This window comes from Ostrea edulis, chromosome 1 (assembly GCF_947568905.1).
Source record: "Ostrea edulis chromosome 1, xbOstEdul1.1, whole genome shotgun sequence".
Classification (NCBI taxonomy): domain Eukaryota; kingdom Metazoa; phylum Mollusca; class Bivalvia; order Ostreida; family Ostreidae; genus Ostrea; species Ostrea edulis.
In genome coordinates, this window is record NC_079164.1 from 92,804,391 (window position 1) to 92,830,862 (window position 26,472).

Consider the following 26,472-nt stretch of genomic DNA (forward strand, 5'->3'; position numbering starts at 1 on the left):
TAATATTGATATATCCCTGTGTCGTGTGAATCAAGTTCAGTCAGGGTGACCCATGGGGCTTAGGTGGGGTCATCGTATGGGTTCAGAATTTTCCAAGGTTAAAAAAAGAGGGTAAAAAATCTTTTCAGAATTTTGTTTTCTTACGAACAGCATGGCTAATGTGAGTCCGGTGAGCACTGCGGCCCATAGGCGTCTCATTCTTTTGACTCTTGACAGAACAAAGTTATTAGAGATAAAAGATAAAGAGACAGCTGTTATAAGAGGATTTGAATCGTTAAATAAGAATAGTCGGGCTTGAAGGGGGATTGAAATTCTGCTGGTAAGCAGTGCTAATAACTTTTATATAAAAAAAAATATCTTTTCTGGGGCATGGTATGGGATGTTGGTATGTTGACCTGCAAGCCTTGTTATAATATAATATGAATTAGTGGGACAAATTAATTTTTTTATATGTGGCTTCATTAGTATTAATTTTTGTGGTAATGAATGAAAAAGTTATGCTACCAGAAATACAAAATATTCAAAAAAGAAATAACATAAAGTTGAGAGAAACATTTATTCATAGTTCAAATTTCCTCTATTGTTTACATGTTACAGCACAATATCCTTGAACCAGGCACCTATGTTGGTAAGAGTTAGCCATTCTAATTTTATTGGTGGGGGGGGGGGGTGTAGATGGAATTGCTAAGTTCCACCTCTTTCTAGAGAATGTTCACTCCATCTCTAATTAGTCTTTTTAAAAGTCTTCACATATTATCCCATTTTTGAGTACAAGATGAATACTTACATATTTGATGGTTTTTGCAAAACTTGCAAACTGTAACTTTTGATAATTAAAAAAAATGTAATTTTTTTTTGATAAAAACTGTCACTTTTAAATAATTAGGTACATGATGTATATACAATGTCTAAGAGTGTTTCATTAGGTACATGATGTATATACAATGTCTAAGAGTGTTTCACTTTTAAATAATTAGGTACATGATGTATATACAATGTCTAAGAGTGTTAAATAATTAGGTACATGATGTATATACAATGTCTAAGAGTTTAAATAATTAGGTACATGATGTATATACAATGTCTAAGAGTGTTAAATAATTAGGTACATGATGTATATACAATGTCTAAGAGTTTAAATAATTAGGTACATGATGTATATACAATGTCTAAGAGTGTTAAATAATTAGGTACATGATGTATATACAATGTCTAAGAGTGTTAAATAATTAGGTACATGATGTATATACAATGTCTAAGAGTGTTAAATAATTAGGTACATGATGTATATACAATGTCTAAGAGTTTAAATAATTAGGTACATGATGTATATACAATGTCTAAGAGTGTTAAATAATTAGGTACATGATGTATATACAATGTCTAAGAGTGTTAAATAATTAGGTACATGATGTATATACAATGTCTAAGAGTGTTAAATAATTAGGTACATGATGTATATACAATGTCTAAGAGTTTAAATAATTAGGTACATGATGTATATACAATGTCTAAGAGTGTTAAATAATTAGGTACATGATGTATATACAATGTCTAAGAGTGTTAAATAATTAGGTACATGATGTATATACAATGTCTAAGAGTGTTAAATAATTAGGTACATGATGTATATACAATGTCTAAGAGTGTTAAATAATTAGGTACATGATGTATATACAATGTCTAAGAGTGTTAAATAATTAGGTACATGATGTATATACAATGTCTAAGTTTCTGGATCTCTGATAGGTCAGAACAAAGTACATCTAACACTGTACAAAACTGTAAATCACAGCCACAGGATACACAACAGCCTTAATGTACTTCAGCTGATGAAATAAAGGTAAACACAGCTAATCAAAGCAATAGGGAAATAAGTATTGGGAAACCTTATTCAAAAATACCGGTAATCTAAAATCTGTACTTCAGAGGGAAACTATGTAAGAAAATTTATTTCCTCTTTCATAGTTTTTGTTGATGCTCAGCTCTAGCCAAAAACGATACTTCAGGGGGACATGTTTGTTCAGTACTCTAGCACACAGGCACAACCTTCTAGTACATGTGATCCAGGATATACACGTGTCAACAGAAATACTGCAGTACCTGTTTTGAGTATAGTAACATATGACGGACTTTGCTTAATTCTGAACTAGAAATCTGGCTATTATATCCTCTTTTATCTTCTTTCTTCAAATTTTATAAATCCTGATTTATTAGGATTTTTCATACTTCCAGCTTCTTTTGATACCATGTATTAGGGGAAACATTTAGAGTTCTCAGAGTTTTCCCGTATCAGGCATTCCACATATAAATTTCAAAAAGAATGAAAAAAGCCTGTATGGTTACTTTGAAAGTAAACAGTACAATGAATACATATGACATCTCAAATAACAGAGGGCACCTTGATCAGTCCATCAGAATGAGGGTTAATAAAAAAACAAAACAACAGAGCAGTGTGCACGTTTCCCCATCATACTTCATATATAGTTGTTTGTTTACATCACCCAATCAAAGTCACGCCTGCTAGTACAGGTGCACCTTTCATAGTCAGGTGATAGCTGGCAAACATTCAGATTCAAACAAATGTACATGTACTTTCTTGCATGATGTAAGAATTGTTAAGTAATGACAAGTTGTCTTAATAAAAACATGTGTGAGGATCATGTGATCTTCTTGTTTCATCATTTGTGTTTGGCTTGTGACGCAATTTAATGGACCCTACCACTATCTCTTAATTCACGTGCTAAAAAACTTTGATAAGTTCATCCGTTTCAAAGTCTGACAAATTTCAAGTTTTAAAAAAATCTCTCTGTCCAGTTTGTAAATACATATTTTCCACATATTTATCCTTTATTTTGCAGAGTAAAAGTCATTTGTATAAATAGCAGTGTGTGGCTGGTTCCACCACAGGTAACCAGATCACATATCTATCCTTTATTTTGTCATTTGTATAACTAGCAGTGTGTGGCTGGTTCCACCACAGCTAACCAGATAACTCAGTCGGTAGAGGTTCAAATCCATGTTTGTTCCATTAACTTTTCTCCTTTCCAATTAGATATAGTGCCGTCAGACCTGTCATAGAACACAGGTGAAAATGCCTGCCAGTGGTGAGCCTGGTTGTCTTCAGGGAGTGAACACATTCAAAGGGGGATGACTGTTGTGGGCAGATCAGTTCAACTGCCAGTGTCCAGAGAGTACCCAACCCGGGATTCAGAGGTCCCAAATTCAAATCTTAGTCTTCTCCAATACCATTATATTACAGAAGAAAGATCTAGCTAAATGCATTATCAACATCACATTGAGATATGATAAGCTCAGCTAATTAAGACATTGCAGATTACAATAGCCTATTTCATACTGAGATTTTATAATCTCTGAGGCTAGGTAGACTGAGTAAAAATAGAATGGGTTTGGTATATTTAGTTCTTTTGGTAGAAAGTCATCCAATGCCAAAAGAATGATAGTTTGTACTTTAGCTGATAAAGTAAAGTTCATCATTAGATTAAGCTCCTAAAAATAAAGCTTCACAGCAATCCATTAAGAAAAATAAGCATTGAAAAGACGAAATTGTTGTGCTTAAGAACTTAAACTTAAGTGCAAAGTGACAAACAGTAATATTTTGATGAAATAAAGTTTAAAATTACTCCCAAAATATATCCTTCATTCACAAGATAAAATTTTGCTGATGCAGCTCTTGCCAAAGTAAAACATGATGTATATATCATGGCAAAAATGAAGGGGGAGGGGGAGTTTCTGGCATGCTCAGCACCACGACCTCCCAGTATGACTATGATACTATGAGTCCTTTACATGTGGTAGGTATGCCAACAAGACCACCTGCCAAAAAATAAAACTACTTGCATACTACAGTATACAGTGAGCTTTGGGTACATCAACACATTATTATTCCAGTCTCATGCATATAGCACTTCTGACTGATATTTTGCTTTAAAAGCAGCATACACCTATGTGTCTATAATTAAGAGATTTAGAGCTAATTTTTCTCACATTTTTCATCTATATTTAGATAACACTTAATCAGAAATGGGGGAACAGCAGACCTTCACATAATTCCAAAGTGAATAAACAGAGTCAGCTCTACATTAACTGTAGACAACAATATGTCACAGTTAGAAAAGAGAAAAATCAGTACATCAACAGTGTGCAAACATTCCAATCCCTACTTTACATGTATGTCTTTTGTGTATACCAATATCGGTCACTCTATCAGCCTGGTACAATAAGTTACCAAGTACACCTTTCCTAGTCATGAGATAGTTGGAAAATTTCATGTGATACCTGGCAAGCAAGAGGAAAATTTTCTAATTTTCTTGCCACATACCTCGATCAAGCAGGTGACATGATTTACAATGCTAATTCATGTCCCTAGAAAACTTTCTTGATTCAAAGTTTGAAACAAACCCAAATTACTTCATTCACTACATCCAATTATATCTGTCCTATAAATAAACACCCAACAAAAATATCATATGCCATTGGTTACCTGTACAGTAGGTGTTACCTAAGCTGCACCTGGAGTGCCCAAGGTCTGGGAAGGTCCTAATCTTTATATGTGATGACTAAATGTGTATAAACTTTACGATCAGAGACTGTAATATATAGGTAATAAGGGAAATCAAGGGCAAGGGGAGGGGGGGGGGGCTTTTATTATACAATACCAGAATATTTGAATTTGACTATCAAAAGAATATTGAAATATTGCAATCTAATACAATTATACTTATGAAATAAATTTCATTTTTGGCAATGCATGAAGGTATGAGATGCAATATGCTACACACCAGCATACTTTATGAAAAATGTTTGCGCTTCATGAAGAAAGACATGCCCTAGCTAGCAGTTTGAAGCATCATACTCCCATTTTATTTATTTTCAATTTTTCATTTGCATTCTACTTTCATTTCTGTCAGAATTCCCAGCCATTAAAATAGACATACATACTATATTTATCAAGATTCATACTCTATACAAATGAAGCTGTTTAATAAATTGTATTTCATGAAGAGATTACAAACTTCATGACAATGTTAAAAGAGCCACACACAGATAAAATATCCCAGAAAATTTTGCTACATTCAGTTTCAGAACAATTCTAGTGCACAAATTTTCTCATAATTCAGGATTTTGATTTGTGGACACCAGTCTTTGGGAGTTTACAAATTTTCACTTCATTACTGATACACGTGATTTCCTGATCTAATCATGTGGATTACTGACACACATGATTTCCTGATCTAATCATGCAAAAACAACAACAACAACCCCAATATTATATAATTCCGGGAATTCTCTAAAGTACTGACAAAATTTCAGTCACCGTAAATTAAAAATAATATCAAAGGGCTTTGCTGAATCACTGTATATACAATATTTTATTTCCTGTGCTTTGTGTTTCCATATCAGAAAAGGAATAAATGTCCAGTTTGTTTGTAAATATTGCTAAATCAAAAAATAAAACTCAATAATTCCCTGTTACGTTATTCACATAATATTTTTGGGAACACATATTGAGGTATTTTCTGACAATATTTTTACATCTTTTTTCATTTTTACTACAATAATTGTCACTATGTATTACATCATACGTAGAATGACGTAAATATTTACACCAATCAAACCACTGCTGTTTCCATTGTTGAATTTCTGCATGAAGGCACTATGACAATGATCTTCCAACTTGACACTGAAAGTTTATACTTTATAAATTGTCTAGTTACACATTTCTGATCATTTTACGTGAAAGTTCATGAAATATTAAGCATAAGAAAGACAACTCTTGCTACACACAACCTCTGACTAGGTTATATCATAATTTCTGTTGTAAAACACAAAAGGGTTGTTTGACTCTCATCTGTATGATTGTTTTACTAATATCATCTCGCACGACAGCTGCAGATGATGTCACAAACTCAAAATACAGATTCTCCATACATTACTCTCTACATCATACCAAAATACAGATTCTCTATATATTACTCTACATCATACCAAAATACAGATTCTCTATATATTACTCTACATCATACCAAAATACAGATTCTCTATATATTACTCTACACCATACCAAAATACAGATTCTCCATACATTACTCTACATCATACCAAATTTATATGTTTAGTGTTGACATCAATTGGAACATCAGAAGCTTTAAATAATCAAATTATAAAGAATAAAATTAATTCTGACCAGATTAAACAAAATAACCTGGTTTAAAATAGTTTATTTCTTATTTATTTAATCCCCTCGTTGTATATTTTTTCAAAAACTGCTCCAAACTTGGCTGTATCATATAAACTGGACAAAAATTATATTCATTCCTTAGGAAATTTCCAAGTACAAGTTTCAAAATAACTGAAGGTACATGTTTTTAAATAGGGTAACCTGTTTATTGGAGTTGATACACAATCCAATTAATGTCAATCCTCTGAACGTTAAATAAAGTTTGTTTACTCATTCATACTTCTGGAATGTTGGTCATTGGGATGGGATAAATACCAAATATCTTTGGGATTAGATAAATACCATATATCTCGCCTACTTTGGTAGTTGAAAGTAATTTGCCAAGAAATGAAACTGCATGGAATTCCATTCATATACTGGGGGTAAATCATAGGCAAATACAATAAGATAAAATGTAAATCCACCCCCAAAAAATAAAGCACCAATACTTCAAATTACTCTTTTGACAAAAATCTGTGTCATATTTCAAAATTAGTAGTACTATAGTGCATGTGGTGTGACAAGTGACTCTGGTCCAGTGCACATGTACCAAGTCACTGTTTCTGCATTTCAGCATGAAGCCGTATAGGCAAATGTTACAATCTAATTAAAATCAGATCCTAGGATACGCTCACAATCGCTACAACAGGATCTGACATAACCCCATAGGGAGTCATGTTCGCATGACCTTTCGCTTGGAATATTCATAGGAACTATCAGCCAGTCAGATTGCGCCATACAGACAATGATGGCTATTTAGGCGGTTCCCGGCAATTCGTAAACAAGTTGCACTAATCTCTCTCCCACAAAGTTTATTCCACACTATGAAATTGTTTATTCTCACATAAGGAATTTCAAACTTTCGCAATAAATGTGATTTCTTTTGTTTAAAGAACGAATTAGACAGAAATCAATTTCTACTTGGTAATTATAATGAATGGATTATTCCGGATATTTCAAGTTTTCAATTCGAATACCTGTATAGGTATGTTCAGTCATGCGGTTCAATAGAACCAGTTTTAATCGGGTAACGATGTAAAATCAGTTTAGGACGACATGTAGAGCTGTTAACACATTTAAATTCTATACTAATCCAACTTGTATATAAATGTTATGCAATTATAGCACGTTGTATTGTTACAACATTAAAACTGCTGTGTGTCGTTGCTAGTCCATTTAGTGTGTTATGTTGTTTTATTACTGATCTTGTATCAGAAATGAATAGGTTTTAAAGGAGAATATCTAATCTATTCCATTCATACAAACAACAAAATGTACAATATAAAATACACCAAAATTAAATTAATTGTGAAATGTGATTTATGTATGAATAGGGATGGGTATGATTTCAATAGTTTTCAAGATGGTTTACTTAAATAACACCAGTCAACGTAAACGGAGATTTGTGACGTCACATCTGGCTGCGATGTGTTTTCTTTCAAATCAAACACTCGCAGCCATTTTCTTTGAACTGTGAACATTGACGATTTCATTGGCGACGCGCTGATTGGCTAACATAAAGTTCACATGAACATGACCCCTAGTCGGGTTATGTCAGATCTTCTTACGCAAAGTATACTGCGCGTATCTAAGAAGTCTGATTTTAATTAGATTGGCAAATGTTAGGACATCCGACATGTACTACTCCATGACCTTTCAGGGGTTTCAGGGGTCAGCTATGTTAGTACTAAGACTACTGCTACTCACCTCCAGAATCAGGGGCAGAACCGGTACATAGGTGTCTGTGGCTTGGGAAAGTCGATTTAAGGCTTTTATCAGATGAAATCGCAGAGGGTAATACCGAGCTGTCGGAATCAATCTTAAAATGAAAGAAGACAAGATTACAATTTGATGCATTGAAGTGGTTGAAATTTTTGTCTGGATAGACTGTTTGAAGCTTACTATTTGATCATCATGGTTACATAATGACAGATTCATCTCAATTTAGAAATAAGCAATTACAAGCAGGTATAATTGTATAAATTCAGGTTTCCTGGTTACATCTTTAAAAGTTCAGAAGAATCCTTACTTTATGGTCCCTAGGATAGTCTGGGTTAGAGGATAAATCAGAGGCCTCAGGGCCTCACTGGGGTGACTGCTACTCAGTAATCGGACCCAGAACTCCAAGCACCGAATAAATTGCCAGTTATACACCGCTTGACAATTCTCCTAATAATAAAATATCAAAATCAAATATATATCTTGTAAACAAACCAAAAATGTTCAAGATATCATTATCATGTTTTCCCAGTTCTAAATACTCAGTTCTTTTTCATATCTGTAAGATGAAACATCAGCTTTTGTATTAATTAAACCTGGATTTTGTTGTAGTGCTTTCTGAAAATCATTGTTGGTCTTCTGAAAACTTTAAAACCAGTTTTCTAACCTTTTTCTTGACTGTGATAGCATTCCGTAAATGTATGGCCAGCTGCCTGATGTAGATGAAGGCATGCTGGTAGGCTTGCACAAAGTCGACTGCAAAGATCTCTACCAACGACATCTGCATGAAGTTGATCAGAGGAATGGTGGTTGGTGATGTAAACTTGGTGTTCTTCACGTAGGACATGTACATTTGCTGAAGTAATTTACATGCATTTTATCGTCAGTCAATTTTTCTACCTATGTCTAAATTCACTTCTAAAATTGTGATACTTTTTCTACACAATAGTATTGCATATTATTTGGTAATGTTTTACTTCCTTTTAAAGTAAAAAGACATCGCAAGGGTTCAATAATTCCTACATCAACAAACAACTTTAAATGATTACTATATGTACAAATACCTGTCAATGATTATTACACATATAAATAACACTCAATGATTACTACAGGTAGATGTAATATTGGCTCACTTAGATCAAAGGAGTTTATAAGTGAAAACTATTCTAGAAAATACAGATTCTGTTTTTATACTGGTGATTGAAGTCAAACATCTTTAGTATCTTTTAACATTATATTCATGTATGAAATATTATTCATGTGAAGGGTACCTGTGTACAATTATGTTGTAGAGCTTTTTAGTTTGGGGGATTTTTAAAAATCTAGAAAAGTTTACACTTCTAATAAGTATAGCAATATAGCAATTCATATTTTGATAATGCAGACACCCATAATTCTAATTTTGCTTGGAGTTCTCTTCAGTTATTAACAGATCAATATAATAAGTGTGCATGTTTGTACAGAATAAAGAAGTACAAGTATTAGTTTGTAATAATGAGCTTGAATGGTTTTGTCTTTGTCCCCCCCCCCCCCCCCCCCCCCCCCATGTAGTAAAGCTTGATAGTTTGACAATTTTATATATTTGTTTGTAGTACTGATTTTTGACCTGAATATATTTTAGATAGCCTTAATAAAATAATACAAATTGTACATGCAAATATCTACAGAAGACATGGATTTTAGTGCTTTGAACAGCATGTAAATGTTAACATTTACCTTGATTTCTTTAATAAAGCAAATTGTTAATGTTTGTTTCATACACACATCACTAAAGTAGTAATATTGATTAATTACAAGAAGATATAACATTTGTGATTCAGATATCTAGATGTTTCATTTATCCTGACAATTAAGCTAGGAAATACAGTGTCCGGATTAATGAGGCTCCACTGTATCAGTTTTAGTGAATAAGCTAGGAAATACAGTGTCCGGATTAATGAGGCTCCACTGTATCAGTTTTAGTGAATAAGCTAGGAAATACAGTGTTCCGATTAACGAGGTTCCACTGTATCAGTTTTAGTGAATGTAACATACAGGATTCAGCACAAGGACATGGTTTGTTTACCTTCATACAAGGTTCCAGGAGGGTTTTCTGTGAAACTAGCACCAGTTTGTTTAAACATAAGAAGGCTAACACTCTGGCAGTCTCCTCCCCTTTACTCCACAGAGATATCATTCTCTGAAAGACATAGCAACCAACAAATGTATATAATACATGCGTACAGTTAACCATGCACCAGTTTGGATTTTAGCACACATATTAGACTTGCTCCAGTCTCTATGTTAAGTTGTTTTAAATATGTTTCTGCTCTCTTTGATACATTTAGAACAATTTACCAGTAGTATCAGTCAGCAAACATTTTTTTAAACAGCTTAGAAGAGAGACCTGGAGCAAGTCTACACAATATGGTGACATCATACACTGTGAATCAATGCAAGAACATTATTTTTGCACATGTTTATGAAGTTCAGCCTTGATGCAAAAATAGGGGATTGTGAATAATTTTGTATGAAATAGATAGAAATAAACAATTTTGAATATTCATGAAATTTATGCCTTGTTGATAAACAAAGTCTTTAAAAGAATCCTAGAAGCTGACCACACAGATTCAGAACTTTCTGATATGTGATGAAATCACAAATACTGAAAGTACTGAATAACACTAAGTGTGTGAATTCTGGTATTTACTGAAAAGTACTGAATAGCACTAAGTGTGTAGATTCTGGTATTTACTGAAAGTACTGAATAACACTAAGTGTGTGGATTCTGGTGTTACATGAAATATGGATTTACTTTAGGTGTAACACTAGTATTTTTTACTTAAGTTCTGAATAATGCAATTCATTACAAACTCAACAGAAAGGAGAAATGGATATTAGATCATGGGCGTTTATGTGGACACAGGGTTTTTGTGGCCTCAAAATCAATAGGGGTGATCTACCCCTTCGGATCTTCCAGTGTACCAAGTTTGGTGTCAATCAAGCAAATGATTCTCAAAATATAGAGGAGACATAAATTACTTTTTTTTTGTAAACAATCTATATATATCATAATACATGTTCAATATATGCATACCAAGGATCATGTAGGAATACAGACAGGTTTTTTATATGTGTGAGAGAGAGAGAGAGAGAGAGAGAGAGAGAGAGAGAGAGAGAGAGAGAGAGTTAAGGAAAGATCAGGTTCCATCTGTTACAATGGGTATCAAATTTTATATATATTACTATGTCCAGTTTGATCCTTGACCTTTGAACCTGTGAACTCAAAATCAATATGGTTCATCTACTCATCTACATGTACCAGTGTATCAACTTTGATGTCTGTCAAGGAAAAAGTTCTCAAGGTTTATCTACTCCTTTTAAAAGATTCACCAGTGTACCAAGTTTGATGTCCCTCAAGCAAAGGGTTCTTAAGATATTGAGTGGACAAGACTTGGTCTACAGACCAACTGACGGGTGCAAAACAATATGCCCCCTCTTTTTCAAAAGTGGGCATAAAAATGTGATGAAATAAATCACAAACACAATAGCATGCAAATGTGATGAAATCATACACAAATATTCAACATGTATGTTTTGAAATCAAACACATACTTGTAAATTTGCCCAGATTCTGGCAGGATTTTCTTAATTTAAATTAACTCATTGGTCCTGCTTTCCCATTCAGGATTTTAAAAAGACTCTATTTTCAAGATTTGAATTTTTGTTTCCAATAGCCTTATCTTTCAGATCAGAGATAATTAGAAGGGAGATAATTATGAAAAGATAGGTAATCAAATTGCAAGAAATTGGGTTACACTTCAGTTGCTGGTAATGGCTGATCGGTAGCTCGATCGATGAAATCAAACACAAATACTATACATATCTATGATGAAATCAAACACAAATACTATTATCAACAAATTTATTTAAATGTTCATGACATAGAGCTGTTTCATTACCTTCATCATCAGCTTTGTCAGTTTAGGAAACGTGGAATAGAAGGTCACCAGTCTGTGTATATGCTTCAGGATGACATTCAACATGGTGGACTCCGACATCTCACCCAGTAACTGTCAAATTATACTTTACAATGAAATACCTGTAGATTTCAACATTATCAATTTACATGTACATGTATTTTTCTGTGAAAGCTTACTAGAACACATCTGCTATATTATCTCTGCTGGAGTTTATGGCATAAATAAATACGTAAAATAAATCACCCACATACAGTGATGGAAGTAGAGTGTAAAATAAATCACCTGCATACAGTGATGGAAGTAGTGTGTAAAATAAGTCACCTCCATACAGTGATGGAAGTAGTGTGTAAAATAAGTCACCTGCATACAGTGATGGAAGTAGTGTGTAAAATAAGTCACCTGCATACAGTGATGGAAGTAGAGTGTAAAATAAATCACCCGCATACAGTGATGGAAGTAGTGTGTAAAATAAGTCACCCATATACAGTGATGGAAGTAGAGTGTATAATAAGTCACCTCCATACAGTGATGGAAGTAGTGTGTAAAATAAGTCACCTGCATACAGTGATGGAAGTAGAGTGTATAATAAGTCACCTGCATACAGTGATGGAAGTAGTGTGTAAAATAAGTCACCTGCATACAGTGATGGAAGTAGTGTGTAAAATATGTCACCCAAATACAGTGATGGAAGTAGTGTGTAAAATAAGTCACCCACATACAGTGATGGAAGTAGAGTGTATAATAAGTCACCTGCATACAGTGATGGAAGTAGTGTGTAAAATAAGTCACCTGCATACAGTGATGGAAGTAGTGTGTAAAATATGTCACCCATATACAGTGATGGAAGTAGTGTGTAAAATAAGTCACCCACATACAGTGATGGAAGTAGTGTGTAAAATAAGTCACCTGCATACAGTGATGGAAGTAGTGTGTAAAATAAGTCACCCGCATACAGTGATATAAGTAGTGTGTAAAATAAGTCACCTGCATACACTGATGGAAGTAGTGTGTAAAATAAGTCACCCACATACAGTGATGGAAGTAGAGTGTAAAATAAGTCACCCGCATACAGTGATGGAAGTAGTGTGTATAATAAGTCACCTGCATACAGTGATGGAAGTAGTGTGTAAAATAAGTCACCCGCATACAGTGATGAAAGTAGAGTGTAAAATAAGTCGCCCGCATACAGTAATGGAAGTGGGATCCTTTCCTCCAAAGACATTCTTTTGTTATATTTTACTTTTCTTGCTCACAGATAGATCTTCATTTGTAATGAAGAATGAAGAAATTCAATACCTTATATGTGGCAGGTGTTAATAAAGAGCTAGGTGAACTTTACATGTAACAGGTGTTAATACAGAGCTAGGTGAGCATTACATGTAACAGGTGTTAATACAGAGGTAGGTGAACATTACATGTAACAGGTGTTAATACAGAGCTAGGTGAGTGTTACATGTAACAGGTGTTAATACAGAGCTAGGTGAGTGTTACATGTAACAGGTGTTAATACAGAGCTAGGTGAACTTTACATGTAACAGGTGTTAATACAGAGCTAGGCAAATATTACATGTAACAGGTGTTAATATAGAGCTAGGTGAGTGTTACATGTAACAGGTGTTAATACAGAGCTAGGTGAGTGTTACATGTAACAGGTGTTAATACAGAGCTAGGTGAGTGTTACATGTAACAGGTGTTAATACAGAGGTAGGTGAGTGTTACATGTAACAGATGTTATTTCAGAGTGTGGTGAGCCTTACATGTAACAGGTGTTAATACAGAGCTAGGTGAACATTACATGTAACAGGTGATAATACAGAGCTAGGTGAACATTACATGTAACAGGTGTTAATACAGAGCTAGGTGAGTGTTACATGTAACAGATGTTAATACAGAGCTAGGTGAGTGTTACATGTAACAGATGTTATTTCAGAGTGTGGTGAGCCTTACATGTAACAGGTGGGCCAGGTAGGTCTTGGTATCCAGCTTGACTGCCTTCCATTTCTTGCTCTGTTGGTTGGGTAATACAGCTTTTTGTAGGTCAGTGGTCTGAGGCACACCAGCCACTTTGTGAAGTGCAGGAGACATGTGTGCTAGGCAGAGTCGCACTATGCCATTGAATGCTGCAGTGTAAAGCAAAACTAGTATCAAACACTGAGAAAATAATAAATGCTTTGTACTAGATTTCAATTAAAATGCAGTACACATAAAAAAAATCTGGTTTGATACTGAAAATTGAAATGGCATAATTTGGTGACAAAACACATAATAAATTAAACACCCAATGTCACTATTCTCAAGACTATAAGCATGTCGATCATACCTGTGCTGCCCTCTACCCTGTACTTATTGACCTCTGTTTCATGACCTGCACGTTTGACTGCTGCTTTAAACGCACACACAACATCTTTTATTAGACTGGAAGATGGCTTCTCCTGAAATATATGATTCATCTTGCAATGAGAACTAAACATCTTGGATATTTAGGCACAAACTGAAATTCATTCATCAATTAGGAATCTACTCTGAAAGGACAGGGTACTGAAGATTCATTATACTACATGAGTACTTAATTCTGGCCAAATTTCAGTTCCACATCAGTCTGCAAAATACAAAGTTGTAAGAGCTATGCTCTGAAGGACTTAATTCAAATCTATATAGAAATTAAATCTGCCTTTGATATCTTTACCAATAAGAATGATGGCCATTTCCTCACAAATGCAGTTGTGAACCATGCACTTTTGAATCTTATTAAATAAAGTACTTCTATTTTAACATCTCAGAATTCTAACAGATATGAAAGTGGAATGTAAATATTAGAAATAAATTTCGATTATGAAAATACATGAGAGTAGCAACTGCAACGCTTCACGCCGGCATAGTTTTCATGAAGCGTTAATGCACTGCACTTCATGAAGTATGCTAGTGTGAGGCGTCACGGTTCATGCCCTTATATTTATACTTCCAATGTTTTGTCTTCAATAGCTTTATCAGCTGTAATGATAGCCATTTCCTCATGAATGCGATGCAGAACAATGTACGTACGAATCCTGATTAATATAGTACGTCTATTTTAATGGCTAGGAATTCCAACAGAAATGAAAGTAAAATGTAAATATAAGAAATGAATTTCCTTTCTGAAAATACATGAGGGTATGATCTTACAACATTTCACACTGGCATACTTTTCATGCAGCACTAACATGTTGAAGTATACTGGTGAAATGCACCACAGTTCATGCTCTCATGTACTTACAAAAATAAAATTTATTTCTTAAATGAATTAGTGATGAATGAATAAAAACAACACTTTTCATTTTAAAAGAGGTTCCTTGGAAATGAAAATAAATTTTAATTACTGATGTACAATATAAGTACCGGGTAATCTACAATAACTGAAATTAATATTCTGCAGATGTGAGAACAAACTTACTGCCAGCGCCTTGTTCCAGTGAGAGATCATTAATGTTCTGCAGACGTGAGAACAAACTTACCGCCAGTGCCTTGTTCCAGTGAGAGATCATTTTGTTGGTCACAAGTGTCCCTTTAGCCTTTCCTGTTCCTGATACGTGATCTCTTTCCTCTTGTTCCATATCGTCCTCCTCATCTTCTTCATCACTTGCAATCTTTCAAGTATATAAATGCTGTTATATCATCATCATACAACCTGAATTTCAGCATAATCCCATAGAATCCTGTTGATTCATCCCATGTCTGTCACCAAAAAAATGAACATAGCCTCTAGCACATTATACTTATTGTATCAATACTAACTTAAATGTCGGAAACTTAGAAAATCAGTATTAAGCAATATGTCTTTCATAAAAAATTACACACAACTTTATGTATGACAGTGTCCCTGTACCCATCTGATCACAGTTTGCTTTCTTGGCCTACATTTAATATTTCCAAAACTGAGCACCAAGTGTCAAGTCCTTAATAGACCTTACATACCTCTAATTTTGATGGAAGCTTATGGAACTTCCCACCTGTCTCTGCATCAGACCCCTCTTCCTCCTCATCCTCGTCTTCATCTTCACTTGTAGACAAAATATCATCCAGGTCTTCTTCCCCTGTGCCTTTCTTCTTCCCTATCACTATTTTCCCTTTCATACCCTTCATAGATAGAGTTTTAGTTTGTTTTTCATCACCTGAAGAATCATCACTTAGATCATCATCATCACCATCATCAAACTCATCATCACTTTCATCAAAGTTTAGCAAACTCTGATCTTCATTTTTTAGAAACTCATAGAATTCAGGGTCTTGAGCTTTCAACTTGTCCTCCATTTTTGCTGTTTTGGCAGGCAATTTCTTGGCCTTACTTTTCCTGTATAATAGTAAAATAAGAGCTGTATGTTCCATATAAAATTATATTTTAGTTACTTAATAGCAAGCAAAGCTCACGTCGCAAAGTGATGCACTCGCCCCCATAATTACACATTTGAGTGATTTGCTCTTCGTCCGCTGAACAGTTATGGGGATTACCCAAAGTGCTCAAGAAAAATGCTGCTGTCACTGAAGTACTTCATTAAAAAATCCATAAATAAAATAAAATGTTTGAAAAATACCACAAGCATTTTAAATAACCAGAAAAGTTTTCTCATATCTTCATTCATTTTGTTGTTGATAATTACTTTGTTTGAAAAAAGAAAAATCAAAGCTAAATATGAAGTTACAATAAACAATTTCATTAAATGAATAGGCAGATCAAATATCTAACAGGTTGGGAACACTTCCCCTATAGCAAGATATTCTCGCAAAAACATGATTATCCCTCTCTAGTGAGAGTAAATATATCCCGTTCAACCGAGAAACCCCCGTGGAGTACATCTCTTTGTGTTTCACAAGAAAAGAAGAAAAAGTGCTAAAATGTCAGTGCTCCAAATCACATTTGCTATAAGGTTGCGAAATGGCAAGCTAAAAATATTGCTGGTCACCATTTTAAAATTTCTAGTCACCAATTACAAAATTTCTACTTGCCATGGTAAAAGAATTTGTAAATAAGACTTGCAAGTTGTGTTTTTAATTTGATATCTTTCAATAAAAATGCAACCCCCGTATATGCGTGCTGTAAACCTCGTTTTCCAACCATTTTGATTGCTTTTCAAACATTGTTTTGCTGGAGACCGAAAAATATTTATTTACACCTCCGATCCTGATTTTAAAATTTCATCGGATGCCCGAATTTTCTCCAATCGCGAAAATGCGACTTAATCATAATCTCTAGTTGCAAAATCGATTTTCTGGTCGCAAATGTGACCGTTATACTCGAAACTTGGAGCGCTGAATGTCCAATACTTCTGCAAATATATTACAGAGCGAAGCAAGGCTCTAAAGGTAACATATATGTAAAAGAAAAAATTGAGAAAATCAGCAAAGGAATGGAGATAATCTCTACATACGTTCACTGAAATTTTTGAGATCCATATGGGCGTCGCCATATTGCTTTGTTCGTTATTTGCTTCTACGGTTATTCGTGTTTTAATTTGGAATGCCAAAAATACAAGACTGATGTGCAATTTGTAATTCAAACACTTAGTTTGTTAAAAATGAATGGGATAATTATTACTGTTACAGTTTTTAGCCAAACATCAAATAGGAAAAGAGTAATACGACTAAATAGATGAACGAGTTGTAGAGTTCACGAGTTTCTTTAAATAAAAATATACGATATATTTACGCTTACATTTTTACCACTTTGAATTTGTTGGTTAGTTTTGTTTTAGTTTTAACTGTCTTTTAAATTGCAAATGGGATACAATGTTGTTTACATTTGTTCGATTTGAGAGAAAAGCCGAGGCTAAATGTGACGTCAAAATGCACGCTTTACGTCGCCTGGTTGTATATTCCCCGCATTAAATGAATAGGCAGATCCTTTATTTATCCTCATATGCCCCCTTTCATATTTAGATGTTTCTGGGTGTTTAGTGCAAGGGGAATTTCATAAATAAAATATATTTTTAAATGAATTGTGATTTATCGTACTTAATGGAATTATGATCATCACTTGCGACATGCCAATGACTTGTTAGAATAATCTGTGTCTCAGGACAGGCCCTCACCACAGGTCCATAGGACATTATCACTTTAACGATAGATCATTTTATCTAGCCAATGACCATTTCATGCTTCGCTCGGTCAAACGGTCACACCGTACACATATTAATCAAAACAAAAACACTCACGATGTGCATTAGATTTCAGACTCCTTCCCTCTAACGTAGCACCGCTGTTATGAAATTTCTTGACTGTGTTGTCAATTTTATAGATTTTATAGAGACAATTCGCTTCATGCTGAGGGTGTGTCGTTCTTATTCAGCATTGCATGGAATGTGCCATTATTTTCAATAAAGACGCCAAAACACCTGTTTAAGGTGATGTTTACTTTCTCGTTTAAGAGGGATAATTGCGTTTTAGCGAGAAGATCTCGCTATTGGGGAAGTGTTCCCAACCTGTCTAAAGTCGTGATCGTGTTCATAGCAAGATGTTATAAAGGGTCATCGCTCGTCTCGACGGTTACACCATAAAAAGTATATTATGATCCATTAACATTTAAAATCTTTTTGACATACTTTGATGCTTTCTTTTTTATATTTGTATTTCCAACTGTAGCTTGGCTTTCGGAACCTATGCCAGACATGAACTCATCTGCATTCATATCGGCTAGTTTTCTGAAAAGATAAATGAGTGATAAAGAATAACTTTCCACGTTGCAAACCAAATGATCCGGTCACAAACTTATTTCAAAACATTGATGATATATATAATGCAATTATGTAACAGAATAACCGTTTCTAAACCTTTTCTTCTTTGCTAATACTTGTGAGAGTGCCATGCTTTCGATGTGGTGGAAGTGACGTTATGTTTATGTTGCTGAGAATTTTTTGTATCTCGATCCCAATCACAAGAATACACAAATAAAAGAAATCTATCTTATCATTTTTATTTTTCTCCACATAGTCAAATAAAGGGTATCAGACCCAGTTAAAAGAAATTAAACTTTCATGACAAGAATGCGCCCTATGTAAAAATTATCTATAGAGGACCACAGGCACTTGTTTCAGTAAAACACTTGTACGACCTCTTGTGTACTAATAACAACACGTGTTGTTATTAGTATACAGAGGTCGTAAGTGTTTTACAGAAACAAGTGCCTGTGGAGCTGACCTATTTAATTGTTACTAAATCTCAACTGTGACAAAATAAATTCACCGCGATGTACAATATAACATGTATGGCACGCCAAATTCACAAAAATGAGCTAAACATAGTTTCACAGTTGATAAACTAGGTTTATCGACTGTAAACTATAGTTTACGGACCGTAAACTATAGTTAACGATTCGTTAACTATAGTTTTCATCCGTAAAACTATATTTAACGGTTGTAAACTATAGTTTACATATGCTAATCCAAGTTTATCTGTCTTTAAATAAATAAACGTTAACAACAGATTTCCCTGATAAATGCAGATTCACATTTGTAAACTATAATTTACATTCGTTAACTATAGTTCACAATTGTTAATCCTAGTTTCACAAATTGTGATACTATATTTATCAGATAAACTATGTTTAACATTCGTTAATTATAGTTTTTGATCGTAAACTATAACTAACTGCCATTTTTATTCATAAACTATATTAAACAAAACTGTGTTTATCACTTTTTTGTGAATTCGGCGCATTAAATGACTATAAAGTATATCTTACAAAACTGTGTTTATCACTTATTTGTGAATTCGGCAAATTAATTGACTATAAACTATATCTTACAAACTGTAAACTATCATTTACATTCGTTAATAATAGTTTAGACTTGTAAACCGTAGTTTACAGTCGTAAAACCGTATTTGCAATCGCTAATGATTGTGTTCATTGTTAATTATAGTTTACGCTTGTGAAACATAGATTATCTGTTAACTATGGTTTACAGATGTGAAATATAGATTAACGTCGTTAACTATAGTTTACGGTCCGTAAACTATAGTTTACAGTCGATAAACTATGTTTATCGACTGTGAAACTATGTTTAGCTCATTTTTGTGAATTTGTCGTGCCATAAACATGCATGGCTCGTTAATAGCAAATCTTAAACGTAAAATCGCTGTACATATTTTAAGATATCTTTTAAAACAAGAGGTCCATGGGCCACATCGCTCACCTGAGTCACCTTGACCCATATCTGAAGACTTTCCATATATATTTGCATGTAAAACCTTAGTCCCTATTGTGGCCCCAACTACCCCTGGAGGCCACAATTTTTGCAAACTTGAATCTACACTACGTCAGAGAGCTTTCATGTAAATGTCAACTTCTTTGACCCAATGGTTCTTGAGAAGAAGATTTTTAAAGATTTTCTCTATATTTGTATGTAAAACTTTGACTCCCCCCCCCACTTGTGGCCCCATCCTACCCCCCGGGGGGCATGATTTGAACAAACTTGAATCTGCACTATGTCAGAAAGTTTTCTTGTAAATATCAGCTTTTCTGACTCAGTGATTATTGAGAAGAAGATTTTAACTATATATTTGTATGTAAAACTTTGATCCCCCTTGTGGCCCCATCCTACCTCCGGGGGCCATGATTTGAACAAACTTGAATCTGCACTATGTCAGAAAGTTTTCATGTAAAAATCAGCTGTTCTGGCTCAGTGATTCTTGAGAAGAAGATTTTAAAGAATTTTTCCATTATTATATTTGTATGTAAAACTTTGATCCCCCCTTGTGGCCCCATTCTACCCCCCTGGGGCCATGATTTGAACAAACTTGAATCTGCAATATGTCAGGAAGCTTTCTGGTAAATTTCAGTTCTTCTGGCCCAGTGGTTCTTGAGAAGAAGATTTTTAAATGACCCCACCCTATTTTTGCATTTTTGTGATTATCTCCCCTTTGAAAGGGACATGGCCCTTCATTTGAACAAACTTGAAAGCCCTTCACCAAAGGATGCTTTTGGCCATGTTTGATTGAAATTGGCCCAGTGGTTTTGGAGAAGAAGTTGAAAATGTAAATGTTTAACAGACAGACGGACAGACAGGCAGACAGACGGACGGACGGACAGACGACGGACAAAAAGCGATCAGAAAAGGTCACTTGAGCTTTCAGCTCAGGTGAGCTAAAAAGGAAATATATAGTTCAAATTTGGAAAAAAGGCCTATTAAAATAAAGAAAATTCAACCTAGGATTTCAGATATTTTGGACTTTTAACAAAATTTGATTAAGTAAAAATTTACACATTTGGCAAATATGACGTCATTATATTTGACTTCCTACCTTAAGATACGACCTTGACCTTCATTACATTTTAAGACAAAAGACTGCTTAAACATGTGTCCAAATACCAGGTCTCTACTAACTACACAACAAAAGTTACCCGTTACTTTATAATAGACAAAGATGAAATAAATGCATTCAAGATTTAGACTACCAGACTTCCAATATATTTTCAGAATATGCTAAATACATACCATAGATTATATCAGTTTGTTCAGAACCATCGTCGCAAGCCACGGTTTATTGTTTCATTCCATTCCACAGAACCATCGTCACATTTGGGAATGGAGTGAAACAATAATTACCCGTGGTTTGCGACGATGGTTCAGAATATCCTTGAGTATTAGTATTATGGAGATTTCATTTATCAAATTAATGAATTGAAGAAAATATATAAGTGAAAACTGATTTTACATATGTTTGGTACAACCTTAAACAATCGGAGAGAACAGATGCTCTGTGATCATGAAATGAGCCAAATAGTAGCAACAACCACGCTCGCTAGGTGGCGCGTCATGTTCCATTTTTATTTCTACAGGAAAAGTGGGACGAGGTTCCACCCTATTTTTTACGGGCTAGTATGGATAAACCTAGAGCCTACGAATGATGCAAAGTTGATCGTTCGGATCTAAAATAGCTATATTTAGCGTATCTCACGTGATTAGGCATATTCCAGAAAATCCCTTTGAGATTGAAACGATTAAGCAGAGCGAGTATATGTAAACATTTACTTAACGGTGAAATACGCAACAAAGAGTGACATATTAATACATTTTATGCATGAATAAATTATACTGAGGTCAAACATGGACGATAATTGCCCGTGTTCATATAGTATTTGATTGATTTAGATATCCAAGGAAAGATAACTCCCATTATTAACGTACTCACAACGTACCGGTGGTATACAATAATACAATGTTTATACATTTCTGAATGATGAGTGAATATTTATTTTCATCAGAATCTTTTCCATCATACTCGCAGACCAGGTCCCCATTCCCCTACCAGTGTCAATCTGTGACCGATAGCAGTGCGGTATCTAATTTGATATAGTCTAGAGGAAATTCGAAATATGGTAGTGACATTTCTTCCTCACTGAATTAGCTGGATTTTTAACGTTTAAAGAAAAGTGAGGTATGGACTGGGGGGTTAAAAAATGCTATTTGCCAAATTTTCAACAATATTAATTACAAGGCAAGGCAAAGGGGGTCATAAGCTACAGATGATGCAATTTTCAATTGCAAGTTGCATTGCCACAAGTTACACTTAATAAGTGACTTACTTACAGATAAATAAAGTAACTTACAAATATTTTATTTATTTATTTATCTATCATTTCATTTTTTTTTTTTTAATATCATGGTTTGTACTTGTAGAGTCATCGCAATAAAGGGACATTAATTATTAGTGTTACAAAAAAATCCGATCATGCAGTTTTTTAATTTCTGAATTTTGAAAAAATAAAAATAAATAAATAATACATTCTGATACCACTCAGCCCCCCGACTGGCCAGATAGTTCTGCTTCTGTCAGTTCTGATGCAACTAGCTCAGCCCCCAGACTGGCCGGAGAGTCCACTGTTTCGGTAAATTCTGATAATGATGCAACTCAGCCCCCCCCCCCCCCCCCTCCCCCCCCCCCCGACAGCTCTACCAGAAGTTCTCGGAAAAGACTTGCTGTTTTTTAATAAATCAGTTTTCCTATTAATTGTACTTTTGCTCCTGTTCATCAGTTCATTAGGCTATAGCCCAATCTGATTAAATTTAAGATCGTTGATCTGCTCCGTATTCCTCTTCCTTTCCTGTATCTGTGAAGTCCAGAGGTGAGATATATTCTTTCCAAAACAACTAAGAATGTTCATGGAACAATTTAGTATTAATTGTTTTCCTTTTCTGTTGTATGCCTTATTTCAAGAAATAACTTTCAGGTCACTTTTTAATGTGAAATGGAACATTTTCAATTTTTGACAACCTGACGGTAGGGGTGTTTAAGGCCCTATACCTCATTTTCTGTAAGGAAGTGGAGTAAAAGGAATCCAGAATTGGATTCAGCATACTCTAAATTGGTAATTACACCTGCTTTTTATTGTTTTGGGTAATGGTGTTTCCAGAAATAAAGTTGGGTCACTTTTTAATGCGAAATCAAACATTTTCCGTTTTTGGCAACCTGACGGTAGGGGTGTTTGAGACACTATATCTCATTTTCTGTAAGAAGTTTGTTGTTTGACACGATTTCAGCTGAAAATTTTCAAAACTTATTTTTCCAGTTTTAATGTTTAGAATGCTAAGGTATTTCTAGTAGTCAGCAAAAATCTGAATGTCAGTTGTCAAGATGTAAACCAGGTTCGTGGCATGTTTTTGTTTGCATAGGTTAAATATACTAGTAAAAGTTTCGTTCAGGGCAGATTTTTTCAATTTACAAGTTAATTCTCAACACAATTAAACAGTTTCTAGTGTTTGTCACATCTAACTTAAATTTGTTTTAAACATGATATTTTCTATTAAGCAACCTATATACATGTAAACAAAACATGACAAGAGCCTTGTTTATATGAACAAAGAATTGTGAGTGCTGTATCTCACTTGTAATTCAACAATTGACATTAAAATTTTGGTTGACCATTACAAACACTGTAGTTAAACATTGTAAACAATAAAAATGGGAAAATGAAATTTGAAAATTCTCAGCTTAAAACGTGTCCATGTCCCTTTAAGCATTGGTTCTTGTTATCATACGGACATTGATAATACATGTAACTGCCATATCTATGTGAAGATAACGAACAGTGATCAATCATAAGCATTACAAAATAGATAGTTGGGCGAACACGGACCCCTGGATATACCAGAGGTGGGATCAGGTGTCTAGGAGGATTAATCATCCCCTGTCGACCGGTCACAACCGCCGTGAGGCCTATATCTTGGACAGGTAAATGGAGATATTCATAGTTAAAACCAGTGTGCCACGAACGATCTAACAATCGGTATGAAACATGTCAGACAGCATGTGACCCAATGATAGGTTGTATTGACAAACTAGATCGTAATAACGACCATAGAATTTGCGAAATGCTGACTTTAAGCCAGACTGTTAAAACTCCTACTTGTTTGTCAGTAGCTTGCCTCGATTTAAAAACTGATCATACGCAGAACAAATTCCCGCGTATCGAATAAGTTGAGAGACAAACACCATATGCAGGTGATAATGGAATATTGCTACATAAATATGGGAAGTTGCTGATGGAGAAGCCGAAACCATCCTGTTTGTCATAAAGATGAGTTGTTAATTTGCCGTTAATATTTACTTTCAATAATATATCTAAGTATGAAGCAGAAATGGAGGACTCTGTGGTGTCTTTTATTTCAAGCTCGCAGGGATATATCTATTCGACATATGAATGAAAGTGTTTATTGTTAATAGATAAAACGTCGTCGATATATCTAAATGTCGAATTGAAGAACACAAGAGATTTTTTTCTTCTCACGTAGAAGTTTCTGAATAAATTCTGCTTCATGTGAATATAAAAACAGGTCAGCTAACAAAGGAGCACAACTCGTGTCCACGGGAATTCCAACAGACTGTTGGAAGACCTGATCACCAAAGACAACAGAGATATTGTCAATAAGAAACTCTAGCATATTTTATATTTCAACTTCAGAATACTTGTGCGTGAAACCAGAGTGGTGTTTAACAAAGTAATTTTTTGGATAACTGATCACTAGATATGAATATCTCCGTTTTCCATTTTTGTTGAAGAAGCAACTGTCTATGATGTCAAAAAGTCTAGTTTTTAATTTATCGTGAGGAACGGTCGTGCAAAGTTTTGAAAAGTCATAGGTTTTAATGTCAGTGGCGTAGCTTCCATTGAGGCAACCGAGGCAGCTGCCTCGGTAAAAAAAAAAAACACCTTTTACGTTGTTAAAATGTCGATAGCTTCTGGGGGGGCGCAGCCCCCCAGACCCCCTGCCTCGGTAATATTCGATCCCAAGCTACGCCTATGAATGTTGTTGATCTGAGAAAAGTTTCACGATTTCAAGTTCACTAAAAGTTCTTTAGAATTTTTTTTTAGAATCCACATTTGATTTACACCACTTCTGGCATGTGTAGTCGCACAGTCAGTTTGAAGTTTCTCTTTCATAGCTGTTAATACTTTCGTAAGGAACAAAGATGGAGCTTGGGAGAGCACTTACTGGATCCAGCGATGTCGTATCTCTGTTTGTAGGGGTTTTTATGTCGTTTAGGAATCCAGTATAGGTACGGTAACTCATGCATATTCATTCCATCCACCGACTGGGATACCAAATGTGCCTAAAACTGAAGCATGGTTGAAAAATTTCATCTTTTGAAATGGTAGCCGGAGTATAAGTGCGATTACCAAAAGTGAAGTTAATGCCAAGTTCATTTGAAATACAGTTGTAATGATGAGCCTTACAAACAAAGACAATGTTGTAACCTACATGACTTATCTAATTCTTTATCACTTCTGGTTTACTAAACACAGAAGGGTAGATGATACGGTACGTACTTTTGTTTAAATATGTCTAGTGCGGGATTCTAATATTCCTGTTGTACTTTTAATCGACTCTGACAATGAATCAAGTTCTTCTTTTTCATATTTAGCCCATCGCCTGGCATAATCTTCGACATAATTCATACTAGAGATGAAGTTCTGTCATCAGTTGAAAGACCAAAGTTCTCTGTATTTAGGACCTTTTAGAATAAGTGATTTGAGGTCCTCATTTCTAACTATATCACATCACCAGTAATGACATGTCCAGCTGGACTACAGTTGAAAGAAGACGAAGAACAAGAACACGTAGGTGGATGGTCTATATCTAGGCACTGCAAAGTTTGTTTATAACTAAAAAGTTTGGATGCAATAGTAGAAGTATACTTGTAGGAAATACAGGGTGTAGACTTGAACTTGAAATAAGTCGGAATACACGACTGAACTTTTTTTATGACGAAGAATGTTGCTTATGTTGACGGCATCCATTCCTTTGTTTGTAAGTTTTAGCTCACGGAACTGGCGGCATGATTTGGAAGGAATATCATCCATGGTGGTTTAAAGGACCTGTGATTGGCAACATCCATAATGATAATCACATATTCAGGTGTTGAGAAATCCAAATATAGACTAGTTGTGGCTTCTCCAAATAACGTATGTAAAACTTCTCCATGGAACAGAGTAAAGTTTTGTACGAATATGATGTGGACCTCATTATTGTCTGTTGACGTAAGGTAAAGATGGATCAAACTTAACATCATTTATACTTG

The 26,472-nt window shown here is 34.6% G+C and overlaps 1 protein-coding gene across 2 annotated transcripts in view; it reads right to left on the reverse strand.

The window, feature by feature from the left end:
- LOC125673805 (nucleolar complex protein 2 homolog) overlaps positions 1-25,407 on the reverse strand; it is an 89,581-nt gene extending 64,174 nt beyond the window's left edge. The window contains exons 1-11 of one of the 2 annotated variants that reach the window (XM_056166278.1): positions 25,386-25,407; positions 18,495-18,593; positions 15,874-16,249; positions 15,414-15,545; positions 14,243-14,354; positions 13,870-14,042; positions 11,902-12,012; positions 10,026-10,139; positions 8,628-8,816; positions 8,271-8,410; positions 7,949-8,060 (exon numbers count right to left, since the gene is read on the reverse strand). In XM_056166278.1, the coding sequence (XP_056022253.1) occupies positions 7,949-8,060; positions 8,271-8,410; positions 8,628-8,816; positions 10,026-10,139; positions 11,902-12,012; positions 13,870-14,042; positions 14,243-14,354; positions 15,414-15,545; positions 15,874-16,249; positions 18,495-18,580 (1,545 nt within the window). In that variant the 5' untranslated portion in view covers positions 18,581-18,593; positions 25,386-25,407. Of the gene's footprint in view, positions 1-7,948; positions 8,061-8,270; positions 8,411-8,627; positions 8,817-10,025; positions 10,140-11,901; positions 12,013-13,869; positions 14,043-14,242; positions 14,355-15,413; positions 15,546-15,873; positions 16,250-18,494; positions 18,594-18,722; positions 18,846-25,385 lie in introns of those variants that run through there. The other variant, XM_056166276.1, reaches the window with a different exon arrangement.
- Positions 25,408-26,472: the final 1,065 nt, after the last annotated feature.